Below are 27707 nucleotides of genomic sequence, written 5' to 3'. Positions count from 1 at the left end.
CCAAGATTTTCAAGAGGTAAAGAAATTGGGGGGAGGGTGTAGCTCAGTGGTAGAGCACATGCCTAGCATGCACGAGGTCCTGGGTTCAATCCCCAGCACCTCTCTTAAAAAACAAATAAATAAATAAATCTAATTACCCCCACCCTCCAAAAATCCACAAGTAACACCACCACCAACGAAGTAATAAAATTTTTTAATTGAAAGAAGAAGAATAGAAAGCAATTTAAAAAGAAGTGAAGAATCTTAGTCAATCACATTATTACTGTTAAACATACATTTTTAGGAAAAGCGAAGAATACCATAATAAATCACTATAAAACTGGTTTAAATATAGCTTATTTCATCTCTCTCATTTAAAAATTCTACTGTGAATATCTTTTCTAATGTACATAATAGATTAATATAAGTGATACACGCATATGCTTTGTAAATAAATAAATAGTGTCAGAAGTCAAGCCCCTTGATTTTGACTGGGAAAGAAAGAAAATTGAGAGATTCCTGCTCTAGACCCGTGGCTCCTGAGTACAGATCCAGCTGGTGCTATCGCTTAGCCGTGCTGAGAGTCCTAGTGCTGGCTCTCAGCGCACAGGGAATTCCGGAGTTCTCACAGACACACCTGTCAGCAGGTGCAGCTCAGGGAGACACAGGCCTTACCCTGGCCTTATGAATGGGGGAGTTCTCCTGAATTCCTCTAGTTAAACTGATGCTTTAGTATCTTCTGGACCATTGAATTTCACTGAGAACTGTGCCTATTCCACCCTGGTCCTCCTACTGTGTTCTTGTAACTTGGATACATCATGCACATTTTCTAGGTGATACTGATGATGAAAAGGTAATTCCTTTGAAACATTGAGTTTTAGGAATATTACGCATCTTGTAACTTCCTTAGAGATGGTTGAGATGCTACAGATGATGGAATTGCACCTTTATTTCCTCCTGAGGCCTGTGGAAGGTGGGGTAAAATACCCAAGCTCACCCAGCATTCAGCAGCATTGCTGAGACCAGTTCCCGCGGCCCCTGCTTCCAACCTGGAGTCATCCTCCTTCTCCTCCCTCTCCTTGCAGAGTCCTGGAGAGGAACTTCTCACTGCTCCCACACTCACTGCTTCCCCTCCTTCCTGACGCCACTTCGTTATCAGGTCACTTACAGGGAAGAAAGAAACAAGCTCTTGCACTCCCTGTAGCCCTGCTGGAAGATGCAGTCAGGACAGCAGAGCTCCTTGGAGGGCCTGGCGCAGGGGCGGCAGGGTCTGCATGCCGGCTCCTGGGGGAGTCTTCCTGCGGTCCTGGGAAGCACGCAGTCCCGCACCAGTGAGCTCTGGGCCTCTCTCCCTGGCTCTGCCCACGTGTGCCTTTTGACCCTGCTTCTCTCTGCTCCTTTGGCAGGCCCTTACTGACTGACATCTTTTGCTTTTGAAATATACTGAACGTACAAGGGGTATAGTCAGATGTCACCAACCTGGACACCACCTGGTCCTCAAAAACTGTGCTAACCTCTGCCCAGAGGCATTCATGTTACATTTAGGGTTTGCCCCCTGCACAGTTGTTGGGTGCACATCAGAATTATTCCCAATCGTTGATAAGCTTGATTTCTGCAAAGGGAGACTGGAAATAACTGTCCCCTTACCCACCATCTTAGGGATCCTGATGCTTGAGCATCTTTTTTCTGTGCCATTGCTTCAGTAAATCAAGAGTTTGGGCTTTTCTTCTCCTGCTGCTGTTCTTAGCTGTCTTGACGGCCCCTTGAGTTTATCTTCTATAGTGTTTGCTGCAAATTGTGTTGAAGAGATACGAAGGGATGAAGCTGAGAAGTATCAGATGTTGCACAAAATCGTCAGCCCTGAATCTGCCCCTCGTCGTGCTGCGGGTTGGGGCTGTTTGTGACTGGGCTCTCTCTGGCCTTTCCTTGCAGTTTCTGTTGTGGTACAAACGCCTGGTTCATCTCTTCCCTCTTGTCCCTCTATAACAACAGCAATAAAAATAGAGAGTATTTCAAATTATTCCACTTAAAAGTAAACAGTGTATGATGCTTACATGCTTTGAGCTGTCTTTGGGGAAAAGTACCAAGTAGGAAAATTTGAAAAAGGCAGAAAAGTGACTGGAATGGTTAAAGTTGTTATTCATAAATTCAGGAAAATGGTAAACCCTTTACCCTCATCTTTCCAGCCAATATCTGGAGAAATCCTGCCATATTTTCTCATAAAGGTTCTAAATGAATGTGTGTATTATATATTCCACTTATGACAGGATCCACTGAGAAGGATGTCAACTGTTAATTTCAGATCAGCTACTTAAATTTCTCTCATTGATAACATCTGGTTTAAGCTCTCTTACTTGAACTTCCTTACACTTCAGTCCTAGAGACTAAGCAGCTACGCAGGAAACACTATGTGAAATAGCACTGAACAAAAGCTAAAATTTCAGAATATACATATTTAGGACTTATTCAAAAGAAACTGACCTCTGATTAAACAAGGGAGATGAGATTTCATTATCACAGAAATAACAGTTTGGTACCCTAAAGGATTTCATTGGAGGGTTTAGTGTGTGTGTGTTGTTGTTGTTGTTGTTGTTGTTAAAATTATAGTCATTTTCTACCAACCATCCCTTTTGCTATAGGAAGGCAAACAATGGAGTATGGATAGTATGAGCATTCTGTTTCCTTCCTCTCCTCTTTTCTCGTTTTCTTCGTTCATTCATTTCTTCCTTCCTTTTAAAAAAAAAAAAAAGAATTTAATTATGAGCTTCTTGAAAACAGATAATGTAGAAAAGTATCGACAAAGGCTTGGTGAATGAATCCAAAGCTTTGGGTGGTGAACAGTTGGTTGCATTTCCCAGATACCCACCTGTTGATTGAGTTGGTGGGAAAATACACAGATGAGCAAGTTTGCAAGAATGTTTAGGTATAAGAAGGTTGAATGTGAGTTAGTTTTGAGTAGGTAGTGGGATATCCAAGAGGAGATGTCCAGAAGGCACCTGGGAATGTGTGTCTAGAGCTCAGAGGAGAGATGTGGACCAGAGACATAGATTTAGAAATCTTGGAATATGGGTACTAATTGTAGTTGAGAAAATGTAGGTAATTTCAGAAATGATACATCAGGGAGATCAGAGGAGGGCTGAGGAGGGAATCACAGGACAGAACAATCAGGGCAGGAAGAAGGAGCCCGTGGAGAAGACTCAGAATGTGGGAAAACCATGAGAAGAGAGAGTTACATTTTAATTTTTTATTTTTACTTTTAAATTTTTATTAATTTTTATTTTTTTAATGTAACATTGGTTTATACCCTATAAGTTTCACATGTGCAACATTGTATTTCTACTTCTGTGTATACTAGAATGTCACCACCAAAAATTTAGTTTCCATCTGTCAACGTCCTGTTGACCCCCTTTACCCATTTCACCCTCCTCTGCCTCTTCTCCTGGAAACCACTAATCTGGTCTCTGTGTCTACCTGTTGGTTTGATTTGTTTGTTCTGTTCATTTATTTTGTTTGTTGTCTTCCCCATTCAAGTGATATCATACAGTACTCATCTTTCTCCCTCTGACTTATTTCACTTAGTGCACTACCCTTAAGGTATATCCACGTTGTCACAAATGACAAGATTTTGTCCTTTTTATGACTGAGTAGTATTCCATTATATATATACATACATATATATATACATACATATATATATGTATATAGTTATACACCACATCAGAAAATAGAATTAGAATTGCCCAAGTGTAGATCATCCCAAGAACATGGAAATGGCTAGTGACACATGTTGTAGAGAGATCAGCTGACATTAAAAATAAACAAGTAACTCTGTTGAAAGTTGCTGAGATATTTAGGGAGCACATTGAAGGGGAAATAAAGTGATCTTTCAGACTGAAAAGTGACGTGTGAAGAAAACAGACAAGAGACAAGCAAGAAGATTGTAGATGATTGAGGAGTGGATGGAGAGAGTATGGAATCTAGGGCTGAAAATGAATCAACTAGTGTTGACAGCAAAGGGAAAATTAATTGCAAATCCATAGATCCTGTAGCATTTCCCAACCAAATCCTTACTAAAGTAATACATCCAATTCTTTATTCTTAATTTTGAGATGTGAAACATTGTAAGGTATTACTGGAAGACATATAAACTGATTATTTAAAAGATAACACTACAAAAAAAAATCAAGGCTTTATACATGGAACTATGATTATTGAGCCCAAAAAGTAAGCTGAGAATTAATTACCAGCATTCTTCATACTTGCGTGAATTCATATAAGGGAGACCAGCCACTGTTGTGTGCAGCCAAAAGAAGTTTGAAGATAGAGATGGATTCCAGTCCTAGCTGTACCCTTACTATCTCCATGACTTTGGCCTAACCTGTTTCTTCACTTATTAAATGGTGATGAGTTTGTTGTGAAAATTCTGTACAAGATAATGCTTGTAAAGTGCCTAGATGGCCGAGCACCAGTCAGTGATCACTGATGTTCTCTGGACTTTCTGTAAGAGACAAGCACAGCTGAATGGCCTGGACTGCATTTGGGGCGTATTTAAGCTGTGGAGGTTTTTTCTTTACATTTAGGGTTTTAATTAATGCCTCGTAAATAAGCAACTTCTTAGTTTTCAGTTTTCATTGACATAGTGAACTTCCTAAGTAATTTAGTGATACAGTGTATTGTTTTGGGTGATATTTTAAAATTAAAATTAAAAATAGCTTTTTATGTAGTTGTATATATACAGCTAAAGTTTGAAGGTTCTAGGCATCATTGATTATTAAATAGTGCCATCTAGAAAAAGAAGTCACATTTTCATAGTTGATGCGAGCTCTCAGAATAACAAAATCTTTCCTCACTGCTGCACTGCTTCTCTCCATGACCCTCCCCCACCGCACAAACTAGTTAACAACCACTCTTCTTTCTGATTGCTGTTCCATTGTCACTTCCTCTGGAAAGCCCTCCCTGATCTCCCTGATGAAAAAAAATCCTCTTATTATGCACTTTCATAGTGCCATATACTTCCTTTTCTAAGCACTCAGCACAGATACAGTCTTACATTAATGTGTGTGATTATTTGATTGTCTCATCCTCTAGGTCCTTAAGGGTAGAGTCATGACTATTGTGTCACCATTGTACTCCTGGTATCTAGCACAGTGCCTGATACCTAGGAAGTCTTTGGATGGAAGGATTCATGGGTGGATGGATGGATGGATGGATTCATGGGTGGATGGATGGAAGGAAGAATTCATGAGTGGATGGATGGATGGATGGATTCATGCATACATGGATGGACAGATGGAAGGATTCATGGGTAGATGGGTGGGTGGTTGGATGGAAGGATGGGTGGATGGATGGTTGGACTCATGGATTCATGGATGGATGGATGGAAGGAATCGTGGGTGGTTGGATGGATGGATGGGTGGGTGGATGGATTCATGGGTGGATGGATGGAAGAATTCATGAGTGGGTGGGATGGAAGGATTCGTGGGTGGATGGATGGGTGGGTGGATGGATTCGTGGGTGGGTGGATGGATTCGTGGGTGGGTGGATGGAAGAATAAGTAGATGGATGGATGGACTCATGGATGGATGGATGGATGGAAGGATTCATGGGTGGTTGGATGGATGGATAGATAGATGGGTGGGTGAATGGAAGGATTCATGGGTAGATGGATGGATGAATTTGTGGATGGATGGATGGGAGGATTCATGAGTGGATGGATGGATGGAGACAGAAGAATGTTTCTTTCCATACTATCTTCACCCTAGGTCTGGGCTGTCTTCCTGCTGCTTGGATTGCTCTTTCTGCCCCTCTTCTGCTGGCAACACTTCCCAACCTTCCTCCCCATCCAGCTTAAATAGCACCTCTTGGTTTTAAAATGGCATGCAGCTTCTCACAGTTTCCTAGTAAAACTCCTATGAAGACCCAAACAAACAAAAACAACATCACACCACAAAAATAAAATAAAGTCAGACAACCTACTGCCTGCAAGGAGTTCAACTCAATTAGGAAAAGTTAATTATATTGCCTATATTTTTCTTTATAAAGCAGAGGACCATCCACATCCACTCAGCCAGCTGCTCCTTTATGAAATAACCCATCAAACAGGGATGATCAGGTAGTCATGGCCAACCCATGTGCCCTCTGCTTACTAACCTCCCCCGTTGAAACAAGCTGCCTCTGTGACTACTCACGACTTGTTTCCATTTTTGTTACCTGAATTGTAACCATGAGAGTACATATTGGATGCAGGGAGTTAGGATTCTGTTCATCCAGTAAAACTTGGAGACCACACATGTCGCCAGCTAGCCTTTTTGGAGCTTCTTTCTAAAATGGGCGTCAAGGCAGCATCGTTGGCGTCATACTGAGGAAAGGATGTGTGTGGGCATTTAAGACGTGCCTTCTCTCTGAGCCTTCCATTAGTTATGTGTACGTGCAGGTCAGATATATCTTCACCCTACTTCTCTGCAACTATTTCTTTAATAGTCAGACTCTGGTGAGCTCTTCGGTTTACCTAGTTCACAGACAGTCATTGAGCACATACCGTGTACCACACACTTTGGAAGAGACAGAGAGGATACAAACAGAGATCTGGACATGGCTCAGCCCTCAGTGAACTTACACTCTACATAGAAGACAGACATGTACACAGGTAACCATAATGTAAGGCAAGAAGGGATAAATGCAGAATTAACCTAAAATGAGCCTGCTGTCGGAATGGAGGTGGCAGAGTGATGTGGAAATTCACAAAAGCCTTTGTGTAGGAGAAGCATTTAAACTAAGAATGAGGAGGAGTCCAGGAAGTAGAGTAATGAATAGACACCCCTGATCCGAGGGAGCGTGTGACCTTATGTCTGGAGATTCAGGGAACGTCCTTAGATAGTTGTGAATGAAATGTAGGGTGCATAGTGGGTGGTGTGAGTTGTACTTTAGGGCCCAGGTTGTGGAGGTCCTTAAATATCATGCTAAGAAATAGGGACTTTATTCGATTGGCAATGGAGACTTGATTCAGAACTAAAGAAGGGGACTAAAAACAATCAGGCCCATATATTTGGAAGGTAATTCTGGTGGCATTCATTATATGTATGGATCAGAGGGGAATGAGATTAGAGACGTGATATGGTCAAGGCAAAAATTAAGACAGGCCTGAACTACAGTGAGGGTCCTGGTCACAGAGCAGTGTGCTCCTGCCCCAGAGTCACTGAGGAGGCAGGGAGGCAGAGAGATAGACCTCGCCCAGCCCCAGATGTTTCGTGTCCTGGGACCGGAGTTCTAAGAAGTGGTCTGAAATGATAATACCGGGGACGGAGGCTTGGGAGTTTTTGTGGAGAGATGAATATAAAAAGAACTGGACAAGAGGATTGAAATTGAGGGTCTATTTCAAAGGTCACAAAGAGTTACTGTCAGTTATATAAGGTTCCCTTTGTGTGTGGGGTAGGTGGATGGGTAGATATGTGAGTTTGTAGTGAAATCCTATAGTTGGTGCCATTTAAGACTTCTAAGTGACCTTCAAAGTTCAGCTTGATGGCATCGGAACTTGCAGATCTTCGAAGGCCTATGTGAAAAGAGCTAGTTCTACATGGGGCCAAAAAGGTAGTCTAAATAAAGTAAGCCTGACACTGTACAACAGGCTTTTGCTAAAAGAGTAACAAGTTCAGCCAGAATTGTGTTCTTCATACCTGTTTAACCTACAATATATGTGATGTGATGAGTACAAAATCTAATCCAAGAAGGATATGAAATACTTCTTATCTTTTATACTAAGTAGAATTTTAAAATTAAGCTTTGTTTTTAATTTAGTGCACAGAAGTATAAATAAGAAATCAGAAAATGGTCCCTACCTGTGAGCTCATTGTAGCAATAACTCCCATTGATGGAGGGATGGGCGTGGAGTGATAACGGCACTGATAAGGGAATGACAGCTGTGTAGCAACATGCAAAGTGGAAAAACGAAATCTCTGGGGATGGAGGGATAAAGTAGGGACTTGGCATTAACAGATACACACTACTACATGTAAAATGCATAAATAACAAAGTCCTACTGTACAGCACAGGGAACTATATTCAGCATCTTGTAATAACTTATAATAGAAAAGACTATATATGTGTGTGTGTATAAATGTATATATGTGTGTATAAATGTATATGTGTGTATGTATATAAAGCCGAATCATGCTGTACACCAGAAACTAACACAACATTGTAAATCAACTCTACTTCAACTAAAAAAAGTCTCTGTCCAGTCCTCTTTCACCTGCGTCCATCCTTTTCTTCTAGGGAAAAAAAAAGTGTGTGTGTTTGTGTGTATGCATTTACCAGTAGATATCAAATTTCTTGTTTTCAACAGCTTGACTAAGATATAATTTACACACAGTAAAAATCCACTCATTTAAAGCATACAGTTCAGTGGTTTTTAGTATATTTGCAGAGTTGTGCAGCGACCACCATAATCTAATTTAAAAACATGTTCAGTATCCCCCAAAAGAGCCCTTGTACCCATTAGCTGTCGTCCCCTACCTTTCTCCCCTCCCCTAAAACTCCTCCCGCCCCCCACCTAGGTGAACACTAATCTAACTCCTGTCCCTGTGGATTTGCCTATTCTAGATATTCTGTGTAAATGGGATCATACAGTATGTGGCGGTGTGGATGCTGGTGGCTGGCTTCCTTAAGTTAGCGTAATGTTTTTGAGGTCCGTCCATGCTGTAGCATGTATTGGTACTTCATTCATTTTTATTGCCAAATCATAGGCATACCACATTGGAGTATCAGTGCATCAATTGGTAGGCATTTGGGTTGTTTGCACTCTGTAGTTGTTACGAATAATGCTGCCGTGAACATTTCCTGTGCACGTTTTTGTGTGGACACATTTTTGTTTTGTTTTGTTTTTAATTGAAGTACCATCAGTTACAAGGTGTCAATTTCTGGTGCACAGCACAGTGTCCCAGTCGTGCATATGCATACATGTATTCATTTTCATGTTCTTTTTCATTAAAGGTTATTACAAGATATTGAACATAGTTCCCTGTGTCATACAGCAGAAACTTCTTTTAATCTGTTTTTATTTGTAGTGGCTAACGTTTGTAAATCTCAAACTCCCAAATTTATCCCATCCCACCCACTTTCCCTGGTAACCATAAGATTGTTTACCATGTCTATGAGTCTGTTTCTGTTTTGTAGGTGAATTCACAGTGTCCTTTTTTTTTTCTATTTCTTTTTCTTCTTTTTTTTTTAATTCCATATATGAGTGATATTTTTCTTTCTCTTTCTGGGTTACTTCACTCAGAACGACGATCTGTAGTGGATAGGTGTTTTTATTTCTCCTGGACGTATACCTAGCAGTGGAATTGCTTGGTCATATGGAAACTCTACATTCACCATTTTGAGGAACTGTCAAAAACTGTTTTGCAAAATGGCTGCACCATTTTACATTCCCACCAGCAGTGTATGAGGAGGGTTCAGATTTTTCCACATACTTGCCAACACTTGGTATATCTGTCTTTTTTATTATAGCCATTCTAATGGATGTGAAATGGTATCTCATTGTGGTTTGGGTTTGCATTTCCCTGATGACTAATTATGTTGAACATCTTTTCATGTGCTTATGGGTCATTTGTACTTGTTTTTTGGGGAAATGGTTCTTGGGGTCCTTTGCTCATGTTTAATTGGGGTGTCATTTTATTGTAGAATTATGAGTTCTTTGTGCATTCGGGATACAAGATTCTTATCTGACTTATGATTTACAAATATTTTTTCTCTTCTGTCTGTTCACCTTCTTAATGGTGTCCCGCTGAAGCCCAAATGTTTTTAATTTTGATGAAGCCTCACTTACCAGTCTTTTATCACTTGTACTTTTGGTGTCCTATCTAAGAAGGCGTTGCCTAACCCAAGATCACAAAGATTTATTCCTGTATTTCCTTCTGAAAGTTTGATGGTTTAGCTCTTCCATTTAGGTCTGTTCCTTTCATTCTTTTCCATTTGGACATCAGTTTTGTTGAAAAGACTGTTTGTTGAAAAGACTGTTCTTACCCCATTGAATTGTCTTGCCCCTTTGTCAAAATTTAACCATAAATGTGAGGGTTTATTTCTGAACTCTGTATTCCGTTGAGCTATATGTCTGTCCTTCATGCTAGTACCATACTGTCTTGATTACTTTGTAGTAAGTTTTGAAATCAGGACTTAGGAATCCATGAACTCTGTTTATCTTTTTCAAGGTAATTTTAGCTGTTCTGAGTCAGATGCAGTCCTGTATGAATTTTAAGATCGTCTTGTCAATGTCTGCAAAGTATGAAAAATTATACTTTGTATGCTGTTTTATACATTACTTTTTCTCCATTTGTTTAATAAGTCATCTCTCTTAAGGATGTTTTAAATGCAGTGTCCATCAGGAAATAAGAGCTCTGTGCTTCCACACAGAATAACTGCTAGAAAGGGCCTCCAAAGATTCCCCTTAACCCGGGTGGGATGATTACCAAGGCCTTCTCTTTCTTCTTTCTGAATCACTACCAAGTTGTATGCAGTCCTGTTTCTTCTCATTGCTACAATTTCCCAACAAAGGGGACCTGGAGCCCCAACGAAATGATTTGCTTCTTCAGAAAAATGACCTCAGAAGAGAGGTATTTTCTTGAAGCATTTCTGGCTACAGACCAAGAAAGTTCAGCTACCTTTGAAAAAAAAGTGGTGAGTGGACAGCCCCACTTACAGAGCTCCCATCTCCAAATCTGGCTTCTATCACCTGCCCCGCAGCGATGGATACCATCTCAGAGAATGTAGCACAGAGAGAGTGGGCCCTCCAGACGTGGACGGCTCACTCCACTGCCCTTGCATTCAGTGGGAGCATCCCCCTTCACCCCCCTCTTCCCTCCCACCTCACATCTCCTACATTCAGGTAAGGCACTGGACACTCCAAGAGCAAAACTTCAACATCTGGATGCTCCCTACTCCCAAATATTATTTCTGTCTGGGGCTGCTGCTCATCTGGTGTTACAGCTATACCAATGGTTAAGATGCTGAAATAGTTCTGTATCAGTAGGTAAAGAAATCCAGCATCTGAGGGGTTAAGGCCCGGCACAGCAGGGGCTCTCTCCAGCATTTCCCTCTGCCTCCCCAAACTACCCTGATGGCTAGCTGCCTTCCTTCACCAGAGTGGTTGCTTTAGATGTTAACTGTCACCCCTGCGTAGTTATTCAGCAGAAGAGTTAATAAACTAACCCAGTGGTACCCATAAAACTCCATATTCCCAAGAGGAAAGCTATTATCCAAAACCACCTTTCAGGTTCCTGAGAAGAGGCCCCCAAATGGTCTATGGATGGAATTCAGGGGAGTCTTAAGAACTTGAATGAGAAAAATTTACATCTTTAGTTTCACTAAGCCCTTACTAAAATTGATTATTTTCTTCAACTATGGACGAAGACAGCAAACAGCAGTAACATTAGCAGCCTCTGAAACATTGTCACCGACAGCAGCACAGACACTTTATATCACATAATAGCCGATGAAGATGTCTTGAAATACCATTTATATTCATCACTGCTTCTAAATTATAGTAATGATGAGACCAGCCACTATATCCTATTTAATACATTAATAAAAAAGCACATTTCACTATGTTATCAATTTGCTCAGTATTTTGATTACTGTATTTCAGTATAATTGTTTTCCTTTATAACCCTATGTATTTTATTTTAGGTATTTAAAAATTTCTTCTGAAAAGGGGGCCAAATTCATTCCCGTAAGGCAGAGTGGCGCCCATGGTGCAGGGATGGCTAAGAACCACTCACACAGATGCTGTGTGAGCCTTCGGGGGTGCACCCGTTGTCTCACTGGGTGTTTGAGGGGGCTTTGCTTTTACCAATGAGCTGGGCCAAAGGCTGTTGATTAAAAGGAAAATATTTTATGCCATCTTTGCTCTTTCGAGAAGTTCATACCTGATGTCAGTGTTCTTTTTTATAATGACAATGAAGTGTAGGATAAAGCCATCAGGAAGGCACGAGTCCATCTGTAACACTCTTCTCAGTGGCTTCTGGGTCTCACTTGACACACTTTCTTAAGCAGACACTGGTCTCACTCAGGAAAGTGTAGCTCTAACCTGAATTGTCCATGTTGGCCTTCTGTTTTCTCTCTTCACTTGGACATTTCACAGTTCAGTACTGATGCTTCATGGTTATTCTAGAAAGTATCACAAAAATGAGTGTGTAAGTGAATGCCCTTAGTAATAAAAGTGGATTTATATAATAAATGAATTTTTAATTGCAAGATGTTTTATCGTTGAAGTTACCCCCAAAATTGCATTAGAACTATGACTATGCAGGGCCTTCATTCTCCAGGCCCCGGTGTGCAGCTCAGCTTTTTAGAACAGCAGGTCACGAAGAGGGAAGAAGAGATGGTGGAATTCGTCACACCAGGGTTCGCAGTCCCATGGGGTCACATAGACTTACTCTTGAGGATTCAGAAATCCTAAAGCCATTCTGTAAATTGCTTCTATTTTGATGATAATATATTTAAACTTACTTCAACGTTTCTAAAATGAAAAATTTACCATGGTAATTTTTGTAGCAGAAATTTTCATTTCTTAAGTCCATTTCCCAAATTGGAATATTTAAGAATGTGTTTTGAGAGTGCCTCTTCCCTTTTTTTTTTTTTCTTTTCTGTCCTTCCTTGAATGTTGGGAACCTTCCTCTTAGAAAAACAGAGATGGGTTTCCACATGTCTTTAAACCTCCCCAACCTGCACACGTTCAAGGAAGGAAAAAGGTGAAGAGTTCAGCGCTGCCGAACAGAGCTACCTAGTGATCTAAAAGGAGTATCTTGAAGCCCAGGATTAATAACCAACAGAATGTGTAAACATAAACTGCTCCCCGTGTTTATTTATATACATACATATATATTGGGGGGCACGCTAATCTGGCATCTCCCTGCATGCTGAATTCAAAATGTAAATACATCAGAAAAAGGAAAACATTTTATTTCTCTTTCGGTGTCCTGTTTATTGTATGAAGCTACAGTCGAGCATAATGCACAGGTGGTTTAAAATGCTTCTCAGCCATCTGAGATCTCGGCTTGCCAGGGCAGGGATGGGGATGTCACGTTAGGGAATTGGGCTTATTCAGTATGTAAAATGAGGCTGGCCTGGGTTCAGGGGTTTTGTCTGTGTCTTTACCAGTTAACAGTTTTTGCTTCCTTTTTTTATTTTTAAGGTCTTTTAAATTTTCTCTTTTTTCCAAGTCTTAATCTGTAGGTAAAGAGGTTGGAATTACCTAAATTTTTCTGTCAGTTGCACTAAGATTCTTAATACCTAATATTTGTAAGGTATGTTTACTATCAGAATATATAGGAATTTTTAGTTTTAGACCAGAGGTCATTTTAATCTTGGTACTGAAATAAAATCACAATTTACAACCTTGTTACACAAAGAGTTGTTTCCCTTTTTTTGGTGAAGATCTATGTTAACGTGAATAATGCTTTGTATCCACATTTTGGATTTTGTAATATTGTAAAAAATCAAACTAGATTTTGTTTCCAAGTCTGATGTTTTTTTAACTTATTTCATACAAAGTACTTGACATTTAATTCATGGTATGAGTTGTTTAAGAAAAAAGAAAAATGGTTTAGGTAGGGAAGGTAAGGCTTGATACACTATTACATGTAAATATGTATAGTAAAATGAGTATTGTCTCAGTAGCAAGTAACAAAAAGGAAGTCAACTCTTGGATAAATGATGAAGGAAATAAAATGCAGATCTAGATTTGACAGCAATATCTAGATAATACCATTTATTTTATATATATATATATTTTTAAGGGAATGTTTTGAACATTTTGGACTATACTGTCTGCCTTTTTGATCCACTGTGTTACTCCATCTAATTTTAATGAAGAGGGCAGGATGTGGCGATAAGAAACAGAAATGTTGAGACCTTTGCGGACCCTCTAGCAATCAGTGAATATCAGATCACAAATTTCCCCAGCTTTAATTACAGGCAAAAGAAAAGACAAAATTAGCATTTTAATATAGAAATATCTTCGGCTTTAGGAGAATTATGATAAATCTAATGTTGCCTAGTGAACCAAAGAGGGGCGATTACCACAAACTGTCTCCTTAGAAATATTTGTTTAAATAAAGGCAACAATACTTCATCCTTATCTTTTTGGGATAATTATCGCTATTTCAGGCTGTTCTTTGTTCCAGGTTTAAAATACCTTTAGTTTAGGGAAAAAAAGAAAAAGTAATTGGCAGTGTGTGTTTTCTATAAAACTACAAGAAGGGGAAAATGCTGTTTGCTTGGCACTAACAAGATAATTATTTTAGGGAGAGTTTTTGCTCCGCAGCCCGGGTTCGCTGGTGCCATGGCATCATCCTTGCACTTGGATGCATTTTGGTTACCTCGTTTCCGCTACAGCGCATGAAACTAGCTCCTCTTCCAGGGCTGAGGTTTGCCCACCTGTCTCCCCTAAAACACCTGCAACATATGTTTGCATAACCCTGTAATGCTTCGCCTTTGGGGTCCTGAGAAATTCCCCCAGAGCTTTCTGCTTATAAACAGCTGAGCAATTCGTTTTTCTAATGACGGTTGCTTTTCCCCCAGCATTGAGGCAATAACATATTCACTAAAATCAGAGCCTCATTTTTCATCAAAGAGAAACATTCGACATATTTTTACAGTGCTGTTTCTCCTTCTGAGCCTTATTTTTTCCCCTTTTCTGATCTGGCATGCTAAAAATTAAGAGTTGGTACCAAGATATTAAGGAAGGAAAACAAGGTAATTCTTCACCTGTCAAATGTTTTCTTCACGCCCAACATATATTTATACTGTAAGTAGAAGTCAACCTTTTCTATTAAACAAGAGCTACAGGAACTTTGTATCAGTTTCATTTAATGTAAAAAGTGTGACCAATAAAATATAAAAATAATAATTTGGACATATTGTAGGAAAGAACTTTATTGTAACCTCATAAGCTGGCAAACAAGTGTGCATTAATAGTATGTGGTTTTACAATTATTAAAAAATGTATGTATATACTCCTCTTCTGAGAAAGAAGACAGTTTTTCTCCCCACATGTGAGATCCAGTGTGCATGATATATTTTCCTAAATATGTGTATTTGCTTTTTTAAAAAAATAATGTTTGATAAAATCTACCCTCAATTTATATGTTATCAGAAGTCTGCAACAGCGCCTTCTGTACCTGTCTGTTATCCGGGATTTTAAGTTTTCGTTCCGTCAAACTGCTGTCAGAGGTCTGATTGTCAGTGCTCGGTGGTATCGGAAGGGGATGATAGCTCCCATTTTGCGGAGTTTTTATGAAGTGCCCAGCACTGTGCTGTGCACCTAGTGTTCAGTGTCCCCTTGAATCCTTAGCGCGGTTTTGCAGGTGCAGAAACTCAGGCTGGGAGTGTGACAGACTCCTCCCAGCGGCTCAGCTGGCAGTGGATGGGCCAGATCTGGACCTGAGCCTCCCTGACCTCTGACCCCTGGCTTCCCGGGCCAGGCAGCCTGTGCCTCTAAAGCAGATGTTACGTTTGCCTGGTCCGGTTTTTTGTTTGTTTTTTGGAGGTTTTGTTGTTGTTGTTTCCTTTCATTTATTGTTTTTTTAATTGAAGTATGGTCAGTTACAGTGTGTCAGTTTCTGGTGTGCAGCACGATGTCCCAGTCATGAGGATACATGTATATATTTTAATATTTTTCATTAAAGGTTATCACAAGGTATTGAATATAATTCCCTGTGCTATACAGACGAAATTTGTTTTTTATCTATTTGTATATACAGTGGTTGGTCCCTTTGTTTTTAACATAAAGCTTTAACTCTTCTTCGGCTCCTACTGAGACATTCAGAAATTAGAGCTGGCATCACTGGAATGGCTTTTGTTTTGCTCCTTTCGGTTCTGCATGTGTTTACAAATAAAGAGGCCTTGGAAAGGCACTGAGTGGTTCAAAGCAGGATAAGGACCTCAGACTCCTGTCTTTCTGGAGCAATTCAGAAGGAGATAACCATTCTCAGGTGAGGGACCAGAGTCAGGGGACCAGTCTAGGAAGTACTGTTTGTGATGACCTCCATTGGATGTGTTTGGTTCCACTAGGCTCAGAACAAGGAAAGCTATCACGTTCCATCTTGTGGTTAATTGTGCTTCTTGTAGCATCTGGTAGGTGGTTGTACTTAGCGGTGGGTTAGCACTGAAATATTTGTATACCACCACCACAAAGGGGATTCCAACTCAAAATACTGAAACATCACCACGCGGGTGAGGGTGGCGGGAAGGAGGATTATATGCAGATCTACAGATTTCCTTTACAGAGTAGAGCAGAAGGGAGTTGTCCACCGTGAAAATCACACTCGTAAGGGGCAGAGTGTCTGACCTGACATTATGTTAAAGGGCAGCTTTAGACCTCAGAAGGAAGCACGTTACCTGTAACAGAGAGGTGAGGTTTCAATTAGCTTTGTCCCTACGATTGATCGCTGTCATTTAAGCACTTGTAAATTGATTTGATCACACCAAATTAACAACAGCATTTTGGAAATTCAGAAATACAACATAAGTTTGGTTTGGTTCTCTTTTTCCATATAGTTCCCTCTCAGACACTCGTTTCTACCATTATCTCTTCTGCTTCCGTAAGTCATTTTGTCCACAAGGCTTTAGGATGCCTCCCCAAATTTCTGCCCATCTATGCCATGGGTGGGAGTTTCAACATTCTTCTTATATTGTCATAAAATGAAAAGCTGAAGAGAGAGACTTAAGAAGAGCTCCAGTAGCTTGTTAACAGAGAAGAATTGAGTGGTACTTAGGAAGTTAATTAGCTGCAGTCTCACGGAAGATTTATTTCAGGTCCATCCAGGTTGGTTTAGGAAAGGCATGGTCAACCCCGGATGGATTGAATTTGTAATTTCTGCATGTTCGTGTATGGTTATATAGACTTCTCAGGCTGTAAAACATAATTGATATTCCTCTGTACACAGACTAGCGTCGGTTAGGGTATGATTACCATTTTGTTATCTTTCCAAAGAAAAATTCTCCAAAACAAAACTTTTTTTAATCTACATTGGTTTGGAAAAGCTATTATATAATGTTTGAAATCCTGACTGTGTGAAAATGGGTTTAAAATAATTACTAATTGTTCCAGTCTTTTGCAAAGACATATTTGTCAACACATGTCCTACACAGTGAGAACTTACAGCTGTCATGGGGTCTGGTCTTTCTTACATATGTGTAGAATACACATTTATATGTGTAGAATTCTAGTGGCTCTTACATTTTAGAGGGTATTTCAGATCTACAAAAATTAAAAATCAAAGCATATTTCTGTAAAATTTTATTTGGGGAAAAATCCTTTAAAATAGGAAAAGCAAGTATCCCTGTCTTTTTAAAATGTTTCAATTGCATAAGATTAGAATTCTGCTCATTTGATCTCATCCCTCTTAGGAAACCACTGCTATTATCATTCTGGTCCATAGGTGTGTGAGAAGCTAGTGCTCCAAAATTTTTTGACTTTTTAAAGCCTTATTCAGAAGAGACAAAACTAACTTAATTAAAAGAGAAGAATTATAGGTGAATTAAAGAACTGTCAGGAGTGAATCTTAATGTAGAAAAGCATTTGTGCCTTTTGTAAATTCGTGTCTGTGCCTTGATTTCTAGGGCCACATATTTATTGGTTTACAGGCCCATCAGACATTGAGTTCGGTGCTGTTCATGGCAGTAGCCACAGCCATGTGTGGCTACCGAGCACCTGAAGTGTGACCGGTCCACACTGAGTTGTGCTGTCGGAGTAAAAGATACACTGGATTTCAAACACTTTTTCCAAAAGAAAAAATATAAAATATCTCAATATTTTTTATATTTGATTACATGTTAAAATCATAATATTTGGGATATACTCAGTTAAACAAAATATTGTTCCATTTAATTTCACTCAGCTTTTTTCCTTTTTTTTTTTTTAACGTGGTTGTTGGACAGTGTAAATTACGCGTGAAGCTTGCGTTTGTGAGCCGCGCGACACCTCTCCCGGCCAGGGCTCGTCTGCATCATCTGTCTGTGTCCACGTACTTACCATCATCTCAGATAGAAAACCCTGTTGAATACCTTTCAGCTGTCACTTCTGAATTTATTTCCTTACATTTCAAATACAGTTTTTCAACATTATATTTCAATTTTTTTTTCCCCATCCTAGTACACCGGCACTTTAAACTACCTCTCCCTTTACTACCAGGAACTCTCCTAGGAATTTCAATAGGCCGCAGTGAAAGCGATACTTGAGCCTCATTCATATGTTCCAGTTAGATCATTATTCCTAATAATGGCTTTAAGCGCTTAGATAGATCAGCACTTGTGTCTTGAATTGCTTGTCATTTCTCTATAAAGATGTTTCCAGAAATTGCTCTATGCATTCCCTTCTTTCATTGTTCCGAACACAAGGTAACGTGATCCTTTATTAATTTGTTTAAAGTCAGAGAAGAAAAGCCTTTTGTATTAGCGAAAGCAAAATGTTTCCAGGCACTGAGAAGAAAGAGCAAAGTTCGTCACGAGTGATAGTCCTACGAAAGTTCATTTTTAACGTAAATCATGAATGCGCCATCAGTCTGCCAGTGGCTTTGACCTCTGTTTCATGCTTCCGTTATGCTCGGGTCCGGGTTGCCATCAGCCACCACAAGGAAGCCTACGCAGCTCCTAGGCAGAGGCAAGTTACGCTGTTAGACTTAGCAGTATGGTAGTCATGGAAGCATCAGTTATCTTCATCAAGGCAATTCAGATGTGATTATTGCAGAACTGTGTTGAATACCAAACCAGTGGAGTAGTAGCTGAAGCTAAATCAAGGGATTGTCATTTTTGTCAGATGATTAGGGCTGACTTGGAAGAGATACGAAAGGGTTGAGCTGTGTAAATATTCTCTTTTCAGCAGAAAAAGAAAAGGTCCATCATGGCATTAAGATGCAGCTTGTTAGCTTGATGAATTTCAAACTATTTAACCTTAGCAATTATACACCCCCACCAACATGCAAGTGTGTCAGTGTCTTGGGGATTATGTCTCCAAGGAGTGATATCCAAGCATACTGGTAACTTTCTATTAAGAGAAAATGTAGCTTTCTGTGTCAGATCTCAAAGGACAGGGAGTGCTCTGGTTCAAATTATTAACTTGAATTATATGTTCAGGTAAACATTGCAATACATTTACTTCTCAGTCTTTAAAAACTTTTTTAAACGAAATATATATATAATTTAACATTTTGGAGATGATGGTATTCATTTAAGTTATGCTATTAATGTGTTGTTATCAACTAGAAATACCTTTGATTAATTTTTGTTTGCCTGAGGGACTTGAAACATTTAAAGAGACACATTAAATAATAGCAACGTATTTAAATAGATACACCCAACCTTATGATTCAAGGACATTTCAGCACATTGCTCAATAATATTAAATGCCAGAGAGTACAGTGAATTTGCTGCTTTTATGAAAATGTGCACTGGTCAGTTTGCTTTTGTATTGTGGTGATACCCTGCTAATATTTCCACTACCTGGGCACTTATTAAACTCGTATATAAGAATAGATGACATAGAAATTACTAACTTTAAAAGAATTGATGAATTCTGAAATAATACGTTCATTTTAGAAGAAAGACTCGGTGTGCCATCTAGCGGGCATATTTAGCATTCTGGTTATCAAAAACTGTATTCCATGCCTTGTAATGGTCTGTAATGAAAAGGATATATATGTGTCTGTATGTATGTATGTGTGTGTGTAAATGAATCACTATGCTGTACACCAGAAATTAACACAACATGGTAAATCGACTATACTTTAATTAAAAAAAAAAAAGAATGGAAAAAAAAACTGATTATTGCTCTCCTCCAAAATGCAGCTTTCTTGACATTTTGTGTCTCCTAGCCCTTAAGCATAGCTTGTGCTGGTGTTACATCTCATATAATATTTCAGTTTTATTGTAATTTTACCTGATTGTCTTTGGAGCGACATATTGAAAGTGATCAAAATTATCAAAAAGAAATCTAATGAAAGGAATAAATCTATGTAAACTATGAGACAAGTAAAAGTAAAATATATTAAAACAATTTCACTGTTTAATCAGACTAAAATCAGTTAAGACAAAACTTCAATAAGCACATTGATTATTGAACTTCATTATTTTACATGTTTTTCTGAAAGAATATAGAAACAATTGTTTCAGCCTTTTATGTGTTAATGTATAATTTAAATAGCCTTATACATTTTAATTTATTGCTTTTCTTCTCTAGAGAAATCCAAGACCAGTGACTTATCAATTCCATCCAAATTTAGATTATTACAAAGCACGAGGAGCAGACCTCATGAATAAAAGCCGGTAAGTCCTCTTTCTCTGATGAAGGTTATAAGTCACTAAGATATTCTTGGAGATCATTAGGAAATTTTACACATTTGCTGAAAATAATTTTCTAGATTTTAGCATATCAGTGGTTAATGCATGTAATGAATCTTTGTTAAATAAATTATCCCAGTTTTTTTAAAGGCATGGGAAAAAGATACACGTTGATGTCAGTGGTAAGATGAAAAATTAAGTGAATAGAGTGCTTGTTACGGTTTGAAGTTTGACAACTTCATCTTTCTAACACTAATAAACCTGAATAAATCGTGCCTACTCATATAATCTCTTTCTAGATCCTTGCTGTTGATTGAAAAGAGGCAGTTCTGTAATATATCCTTAACTTATTTCAGTAGCAAAATTGAAATTGGGTTTCCCAACTGTCTTTAGAACTACACAATATGCTTATAAATGCATCTTGTGTGCGCGTTTGTGATTACATACATAGACATTTTAAGGGTCACTGTAGGAATAAAAAAACATTAAAATCGTACTTTTAAAAGAAATGAACACTGGCATAAAGGGTTGATGAACAGTTTTGTTCTTTCATAATACTGTACTCAGCTGTCTCAAGAGTTAACTTGTCAAACCAGAACCATCTCCAATGAGAACGTAATTTCAAAGTTTGCTGTGGAGACTAAAATGTTAGTCGTGATCAGTGCTGCAAGTTGTCTGAATCGTCCTCCTTCGGCGTTTTGCCTGTGTGCTAGCTTTTCTTCAGTAGAATTCCAATGACCTAAACATCCATTGGTGGAATACATGTACAGATGTGTTCTGCTCTGACTTGGAGAGTCAAGAGAAGATGTAATTCCCAACACACAGAAACTCACAGTCTAAAAGGTGAGAAGACTTTGATAAGAAAGCAGCTAAATTTAAACTTGTAATTTGAACGCTGTTTCAGTGTAACGTTATTTTTAAATTACCCATCCTTGATTGAAGTCTGTCTCACATTTTGATGAACTGCGTAATTATGAGACCAGTTCTATAGCCCACGAGGCTTCTCTGAAGCTCTTTTCTGTTTATTCATTTTGTCTGATTCTTGTTTTACAAATAAGAGTTTATTCCCGATAGTCACTTTGTTCATTTAATTTAACACATTTGTCCTGAATGCCAGACTCGCACTATTGCAGGCATTGGAGACACTCAGTGAACCAGCCAGACAAGACTCCCTGTCTGCAGGAATCTCACAGTCTGGTCACTTGTATTTCCTCCCCATCATGTCGAATATTTAGTTTTGATAGGTTTAAAAGAGCAGTGTATTTATTTTAGATACTTTCTTTATACCAGATCTTTCTAGCTAGAGTCCCTTCTCTCCCCTAATCTCCAGCCCACGCCCCCCCACCCACCACCACCACCACCACCATCACCACCAGATTAGTTTTCACATAATAACCAACGAACTCTCAGCTTGTAGCAGATGGTACCACAACCCCACTTAAACCCCTCCGAAGGCTTCCTCCTAATACCTCTGATAATCCAGCCCCTCCCCTGGCCCCTCCCTTAGCTCTTTGACCTCACCTCCTTCACCCCTCCTTCTCCTCCCTCCCTCTAGAGCTTGCCTGGGGCCATTGCACTTCCCTCTTCTCCCCCCTCCTGAATGCCTCTTCCTTTGCCCCTTCAAGACTTGTGGCTCAGTCCCAGTATCATCTCACTGAAGCCTCTCGACCTCCCTCAGGCTGCTTCCTGGGCACTCTCTGCGCCATCAGCCCACCCCATCGTTTTGCATAGCATTCAGTACTCCCCCAAGCACCCACTTTCTCTCTCTCCCCAACTTCCCCCCTGAAGTGTAAGTGCCTGAGAGCAGGTCCTTGTCTAACTCACCATTAAGGACACCTGGAATAGTGCTGGCTGGTGTGGGGAAGTTACTTCATAAATATTTGTTGTATGTGCGCATGATTATTTATCTTTTTACATTTTTCAACACCTACTGTTTTTTTTTTTCAAAAAAGGAAATAGACTGTACCCTTTGCTTTCTCTCCTTCACATTTTATCTTTCTTCCAATTAGCTTTCTGTCCCTGCATTTTTCTTCTCAAAAATGCTGGTTCTGTTTTATATATTTCCTTGTAAGCACATTGAGATTCTTCTACACAGTGTCATTGTGATGGTTGGAAGGAAGGGTTCCCATCGTCCGTCACTGTTGCGATTTTAAAGCTTAAAACTGAAACTGAACCAAATGAAGTGTAGGATGTGAAGACATCACAGGCAGGTGGGTTCGTAGATAGTGCTGTGAAACTTGACAAATCTTTTGAAAAGATACACACTTGTAACCGTAACAAACACCAGAATAAATTCTGAGTTGATCAAAGTTCACTCAAACAAGCAAACCTCAAAATAATACACAAGTGTCTATCTGACTTCTAGGCACTAGACTCTTTGACCTTAAAAGTAACAGGAAATATCACAAAGGGAAGGGCCGGTGGATTTTAAGCAGATACGTGAGGAATAAACCGAATCAAAAAGCAAACAGAAAAGTGGGGAAGTGTTTGTAGTAGAAGTGCCTGACAATAGCTCATTGCTGTCTAAGAAGTTACGCAGTTCTTAGAGGGTCTCCGTCGGGTTCTCGGCTCTCAGTCCCCTTGTGACTGAAGGGGCATGATTTGTACCTTCAGTCTGACCTCTTCCCCAGACCTCCAGACTCGAACGTTCCCACCTCCACACTCTGTCACTCCCCCATGTGTCTCCATCACAGAGTACGTCATGACCCAGCTAACTCAGCCTTAGAATCGCCCTTGATTCCTCTTTCCCCATCACATCACACGTCGGGTCCATCAGCACATCCTGTCCAGACTGTGTCCAGAAGTAAGTCTCTTTCCTCCTCTCTCTGCACCGCCCAGCCCGAGCCTCCAGGTCCTGGGTCACCTCACACCCACAGTCCCCTGTCCGCCCCGTGCCTCCTCACATGCCCTTTCCACCCGGCAGCCGGATTGATGCAAGTCCTCATCACATCACTACTGCTCAGGGCCCTTCAGTGACTTCCCAGGAAATCTGGGATAAAATCCAGAGCCTTTCCAGGGTTCTGCAGGGCAGGCCCTACGTGACCCGGCCCCCGCCTCTCCAACCCTGTCTGCTCCCACCGCTCCCCTCTCTGGTCCGCCAGACTCCCGCCACGCTGGCCTGTGACCAGTCCTCAGGCGCGCGCACGTACGTTCCCACGCCGGGAGCACTGAGCCTGCTTTTCCCTGTGCCGGCTTCTTCCCCACGAATCCGCGTGACACACCTCTTAAGTCTATTTTCAAAGATCATCTCTTCCCGGAACCTCCCTCTGCTGCCCCACTTTACTCTGTCCCTTCGCTTTGCTTTGTTACTGTGTTTGTTTTTTTCATAGCACTTCTTACTGCCTGAAATGGTAGTTTTAGCTTTTTAAAAAACTTTATTCAATTATTTGCATGTTTTTATTGTTTGTTGCTTGCATTGAAATGTCAACTCTGCACATTTGTCTTGTTAACTGTTGTATCCTCAGCACCTGAAATAGTGCCTGGAGTGTAGTAGGCACTCAATGAAAGAAGGGTTGCAAACAGCAAATGAACATTTAGAAAGCTGTCCACATTCATAATTAGTCAAAGAAGTGCAAATTAAAACACCTCCGAAGTACCATTTTTCACCTTTCACATTTAGCAAATTAAAAATAAAAGCCAGAGGTGAGTAAGTCCTAGAGACCTACCCCATTGCCTTGTGCCCATAGTTAATAATACTGTTATGTACTTAAAATTTGCTAAGAGAGTAGATCTTATGTTAAGTGTTCTTATCACAAAAATTAAAATAATAATAATAATAATAAAGAGAGCAGGAGGGGGCTTTCGGAGGTGATGGGTAGGTTTAAGGCGTAGATCGCGGTGATGGTTTCATGGATGTATGCTTACCTCCAGACCCATCAAGTTGTGCACATGAAATGTGTACAGCTGTGGTACATCCATCATACCTCAGTAAAGTGGTTTAGAATGAATGAACGAATGAATGAATGAACAAGCTAGCAAAAGTGCATGGACACCCTTAGTCGCCAAATGAGGGAGTGTAAATTGAGGCAAGCTTGGTAGATAATCCTGCCAAATATTACTTCCAATTCTACATGTAGCCTTTATAAATACCACATTATTCACTGCTTTATCCGTGATCAAAAAACTATTGTAGCTTCAAAACTGTTGGTAAAGTCCCCGTTTCACTATTGAATGCCTACCGTGCTTTTACCAGGCTGGACCCTTCAGCCATAAAATTAGCCTCACACCTACTTGCTTAGCTCTTTAGAAGCTATTGAAGAGTTATGCAGTGGGGCTGTCACTGAGTAGCAAGACAGGTAGTGGGGCTGGTCCAGAGGGAAAATACTTCCCCCTGGGGGAACCCCCAGCAGTGATCAGGAAGTAGAGGGCAGACAGGAGCCAGGCAGACACCTGGGAAGCAGGGAGCTGATACTCGCTACATCTCCAACAGTGGGCTTCTATTTGTGTTGCTTATCCAAATCAGGGATGAGGAAGCAGAGATGACATGTGATTTCATGGATAAGAATATCTCGAGAAATCAAGAAGCCTGATTTCTCTCCTCTGCTTTACCATGGATTGCTATAATTAAGTCTTTAAAAGCAAGTGCCTAGGTATTTTAGTGGTAGATTTTCCATTACGTGTGTGGGTAATACGCACTGTGCTCTGATTTTTACTTACTTACTTGCAAATTTCTTTTTAAAAATGGGAATTGACATTTTCTTAGTCGTTCAGCTTTGGAGCTCAGAACAACAATTTAACACTCAAATCGTGTTCCAATTTTGTCCTTAAATAACCACAAATTGCTGCTATAAAAAAATAAGCACATCTAAATTGTGACCAGTCTTCAGAAAGACCCATCTGATTTAATTAGGAGTCTGTGACTGCTGAAATGCCCAGTTGAGTGGTCATGGATCAGAATTTCGTAGTTTTTAAATACTGCAATCTCTTATATTAAGAATAGAGTCACATACCTTCTGTGTTCCAAGATATTCATGGATTTTCTGTTTTGAAAATGACACAATTTCTTCAAAAGTGTAATTTTTCCTGTTCTGCCGAGGTGAGGAAATGATCACACCGGAGCCATCAGTAGTGTCTCAAGATCACGCATCCCTTTTTCCAGAGGCGCCGTTTTACAGGCTCCACAGCTGTAGGCCCTTTAACTTGCTTAAGCAGTTCCATGTCACCAAGGTCAGATATTTCATCTGATTAAAGGAAGCCTTGATGGAGATGGAAGACACCCAACTCGGCTCCTGACCCGCCGCGCACCCGATCAGCAGTAGCATTCTTTCTCTGGGCTGATGTTCCCGCTTTGCTCTGCCCCGTATCAGAGCTTAGTGTGAACGACATAATTGATACCAATAATGAAAGATTCCAGAACTTGAATTCTGGGAGGTAAGCCCTCTGTGAAAGGCCCCTTGTCAGGATCCCTGCATGGGATGTAAGAGGAAGCCAGGCTCCAGGGAAGGATGTTTCCATAAGGAAAGGCTCCCTGGCCTTTGAAGATGTCTCCCACGTTCCCCATCTGGGCTCTGTGTGCCTGGGAGTCATGGCATCCAATCCATTTTTACCCCCAAGAATGCCTGCTAGCCAATATTTTTCCACCTCTCCTTGAAATCAGGATCTTAAGAGGGCTCCTCCCAGGGCCCAGCTTCACAGGAATGTTCTAGAAAGTGCATGATCCCAAGAAGTACAAGGATTCTTCCAGCAATTGTAATCCTTTGCTAGAATTTGGGCTTCGTGAGAACAGGGACCGCGTGTGCCTGTTTCACTGCTGTTTGCTGAGTACCTGGCACAGAGAACAAATTCAGACAGTAGTGAAATGAACGAATGCTTGTTAGCTTCAATTAGAGAAGAACTCATATGGATGTCAGGGTCTGGACCTGGGGGTCTTTGTTTTCCCAGGGCCTCGCCCGGTACCTGGCACTGTCTCTAGTATCCAGTGATATTTAGTTTAATGATGCAATAAATAACTACTGTTTTGAATACCTAAAAGGCATTATAAAATTCTCCTGGCCAATTTCCATTTTCTGTGGTCAACAAGAATGTTTAAATTAGGCTTTATTGTATTCACTCAGAAGTATTTTATTGCTAAAATATGGTAAAGAAATAACATGCTAATAATATTCCCCAAGCCATGAAGCCAAGAAGTCCATGGTTATAGCCCCTTAGTAGTTAATTGGCTAATCAGAATTTCAAAGGACGCTGATTTCTATATAAATGTAATTTTGTGATATTTTCTTGCTCAGATAAGAGCTGGTGCTGTAATAAACACTTCTGTGTCTGAAATGCTCTTCCCACTGTAGCAAAGAGAGTTCTTCACTCCTAACCAATTTAGGTAAATTGGTAACACTATCTCCTATCTGGTGCAGATGAATCTTTCTCCTTTTAAAAAAATATTAGGTATAATTTGTAGACAATACAGAGATCTTAAGTGATGAGTCTGATGAGCTTTGACAGTTGTGTGTACCCGTGTAACCACCATCTAAAACGATGCATCTGGAGTTAACATTTCTTTGACCCGAGAGTTCCCTCATGTCCCTTTATAATCCGTTCCAACCCTCCATCCCAAGGCTACCATTTTCTGATTTCTATTACCTTGTATTAGTTTTGCCTTTTATTGAGCTTCCCATAAATAGAGCTACACAGTATGTATGCTTTTGTGTCTAGCTTTTCTCATTCAGCACAATGCTTCCGCAATTCATGCGCATTGCTGCATACATCAGTGGTTCCTTCCTGTAGAGTGCTGAATTGTCCGCCATCATGTGAATATACTGCGAGGTGTTTATCTCTTCTCTTGTTGATAGACACTGGGTTGTCTCCAGATTTAGGCTGTTATGACTATGACTGCTATGAACATTCTTGTACAGGTGTTTTTGATGTTTTTGTTTGTTATTGTTGTTATTGGTAGATATATGTTTCTCTTTCTTTTGGGGTAACACTTAGAAATTAAACTGTTCTATAGGGTGGATGGATATGTAACTTTATAAGAAACTACAAGCAGTTTTACAGAGTAATTGTACCTTTTTCCACTCTCATGAGGAATATATGGGAATTCTAATTGCTCTCCATCCTTGCCAATATTTGTTATTGTCAGTCTTTTTGATTTTATCCATTCTAGTTGGTATGAAAGTGGTATCTCGTTGTGGTTTACTTTACATCTTTTTATAGCATATTGGTGATTTGTGTATCTTCTTTTGTGAGCTGTCCAAGTATTTGCCTGTTTTTGGTGGGTCAGTTGTTTTATTCTTGATTTGTAAGAATTCTTTATATATTCTGGATCGAAGTCTTTGTCAGATGTATTTACTGCCGATACTATTCCCAGTGTGTGGCTTGTTTGTTCATTTTATTTACCGTGCCTTAATGATGTCTTTTGATGAGCAGATTTTTATTTCAGTGAAGTTTATTTTACCAGTGTTTTC

General features: G+C 39.9%; 1 protein-coding gene across 7 annotated transcripts in view; it reads left to right on the top strand.

The window, feature by feature from the left end:
* Positions 1 to 27707, top strand: part of TBC1D5 (TBC1 domain family member 5) — a 498316-nt gene that overhangs the window by 391515 nt on the left and 79094 nt on the right. For all 7 annotated transcript variants that reach the window (XM_064490964.1, XM_064490965.1, XM_031470042.2 and 4 more), the window contains one exon: positions 20210 to 20295. In XM_064490964.1, the coding sequence (XP_064347034.1) occupies positions 20210 to 20295 (86 nt within the window). The remainder of the gene's footprint in view (positions 1 to 20209; positions 20296 to 27707) is intronic.

The sequence above is a fragment of the Camelus dromedarius genome, chromosome 2, assembly GCF_036321535.1.
Source record: "Camelus dromedarius isolate mCamDro1 chromosome 2, mCamDro1.pat, whole genome shotgun sequence".
NCBI classification, from domain to species: domain Eukaryota; kingdom Metazoa; phylum Chordata; class Mammalia; order Artiodactyla; family Camelidae; genus Camelus; species Camelus dromedarius.
The sequence above is the reverse complement of the archived record's forward strand: the minus strand, read 5'-3'. Positions and strand labels throughout refer to the sequence as shown.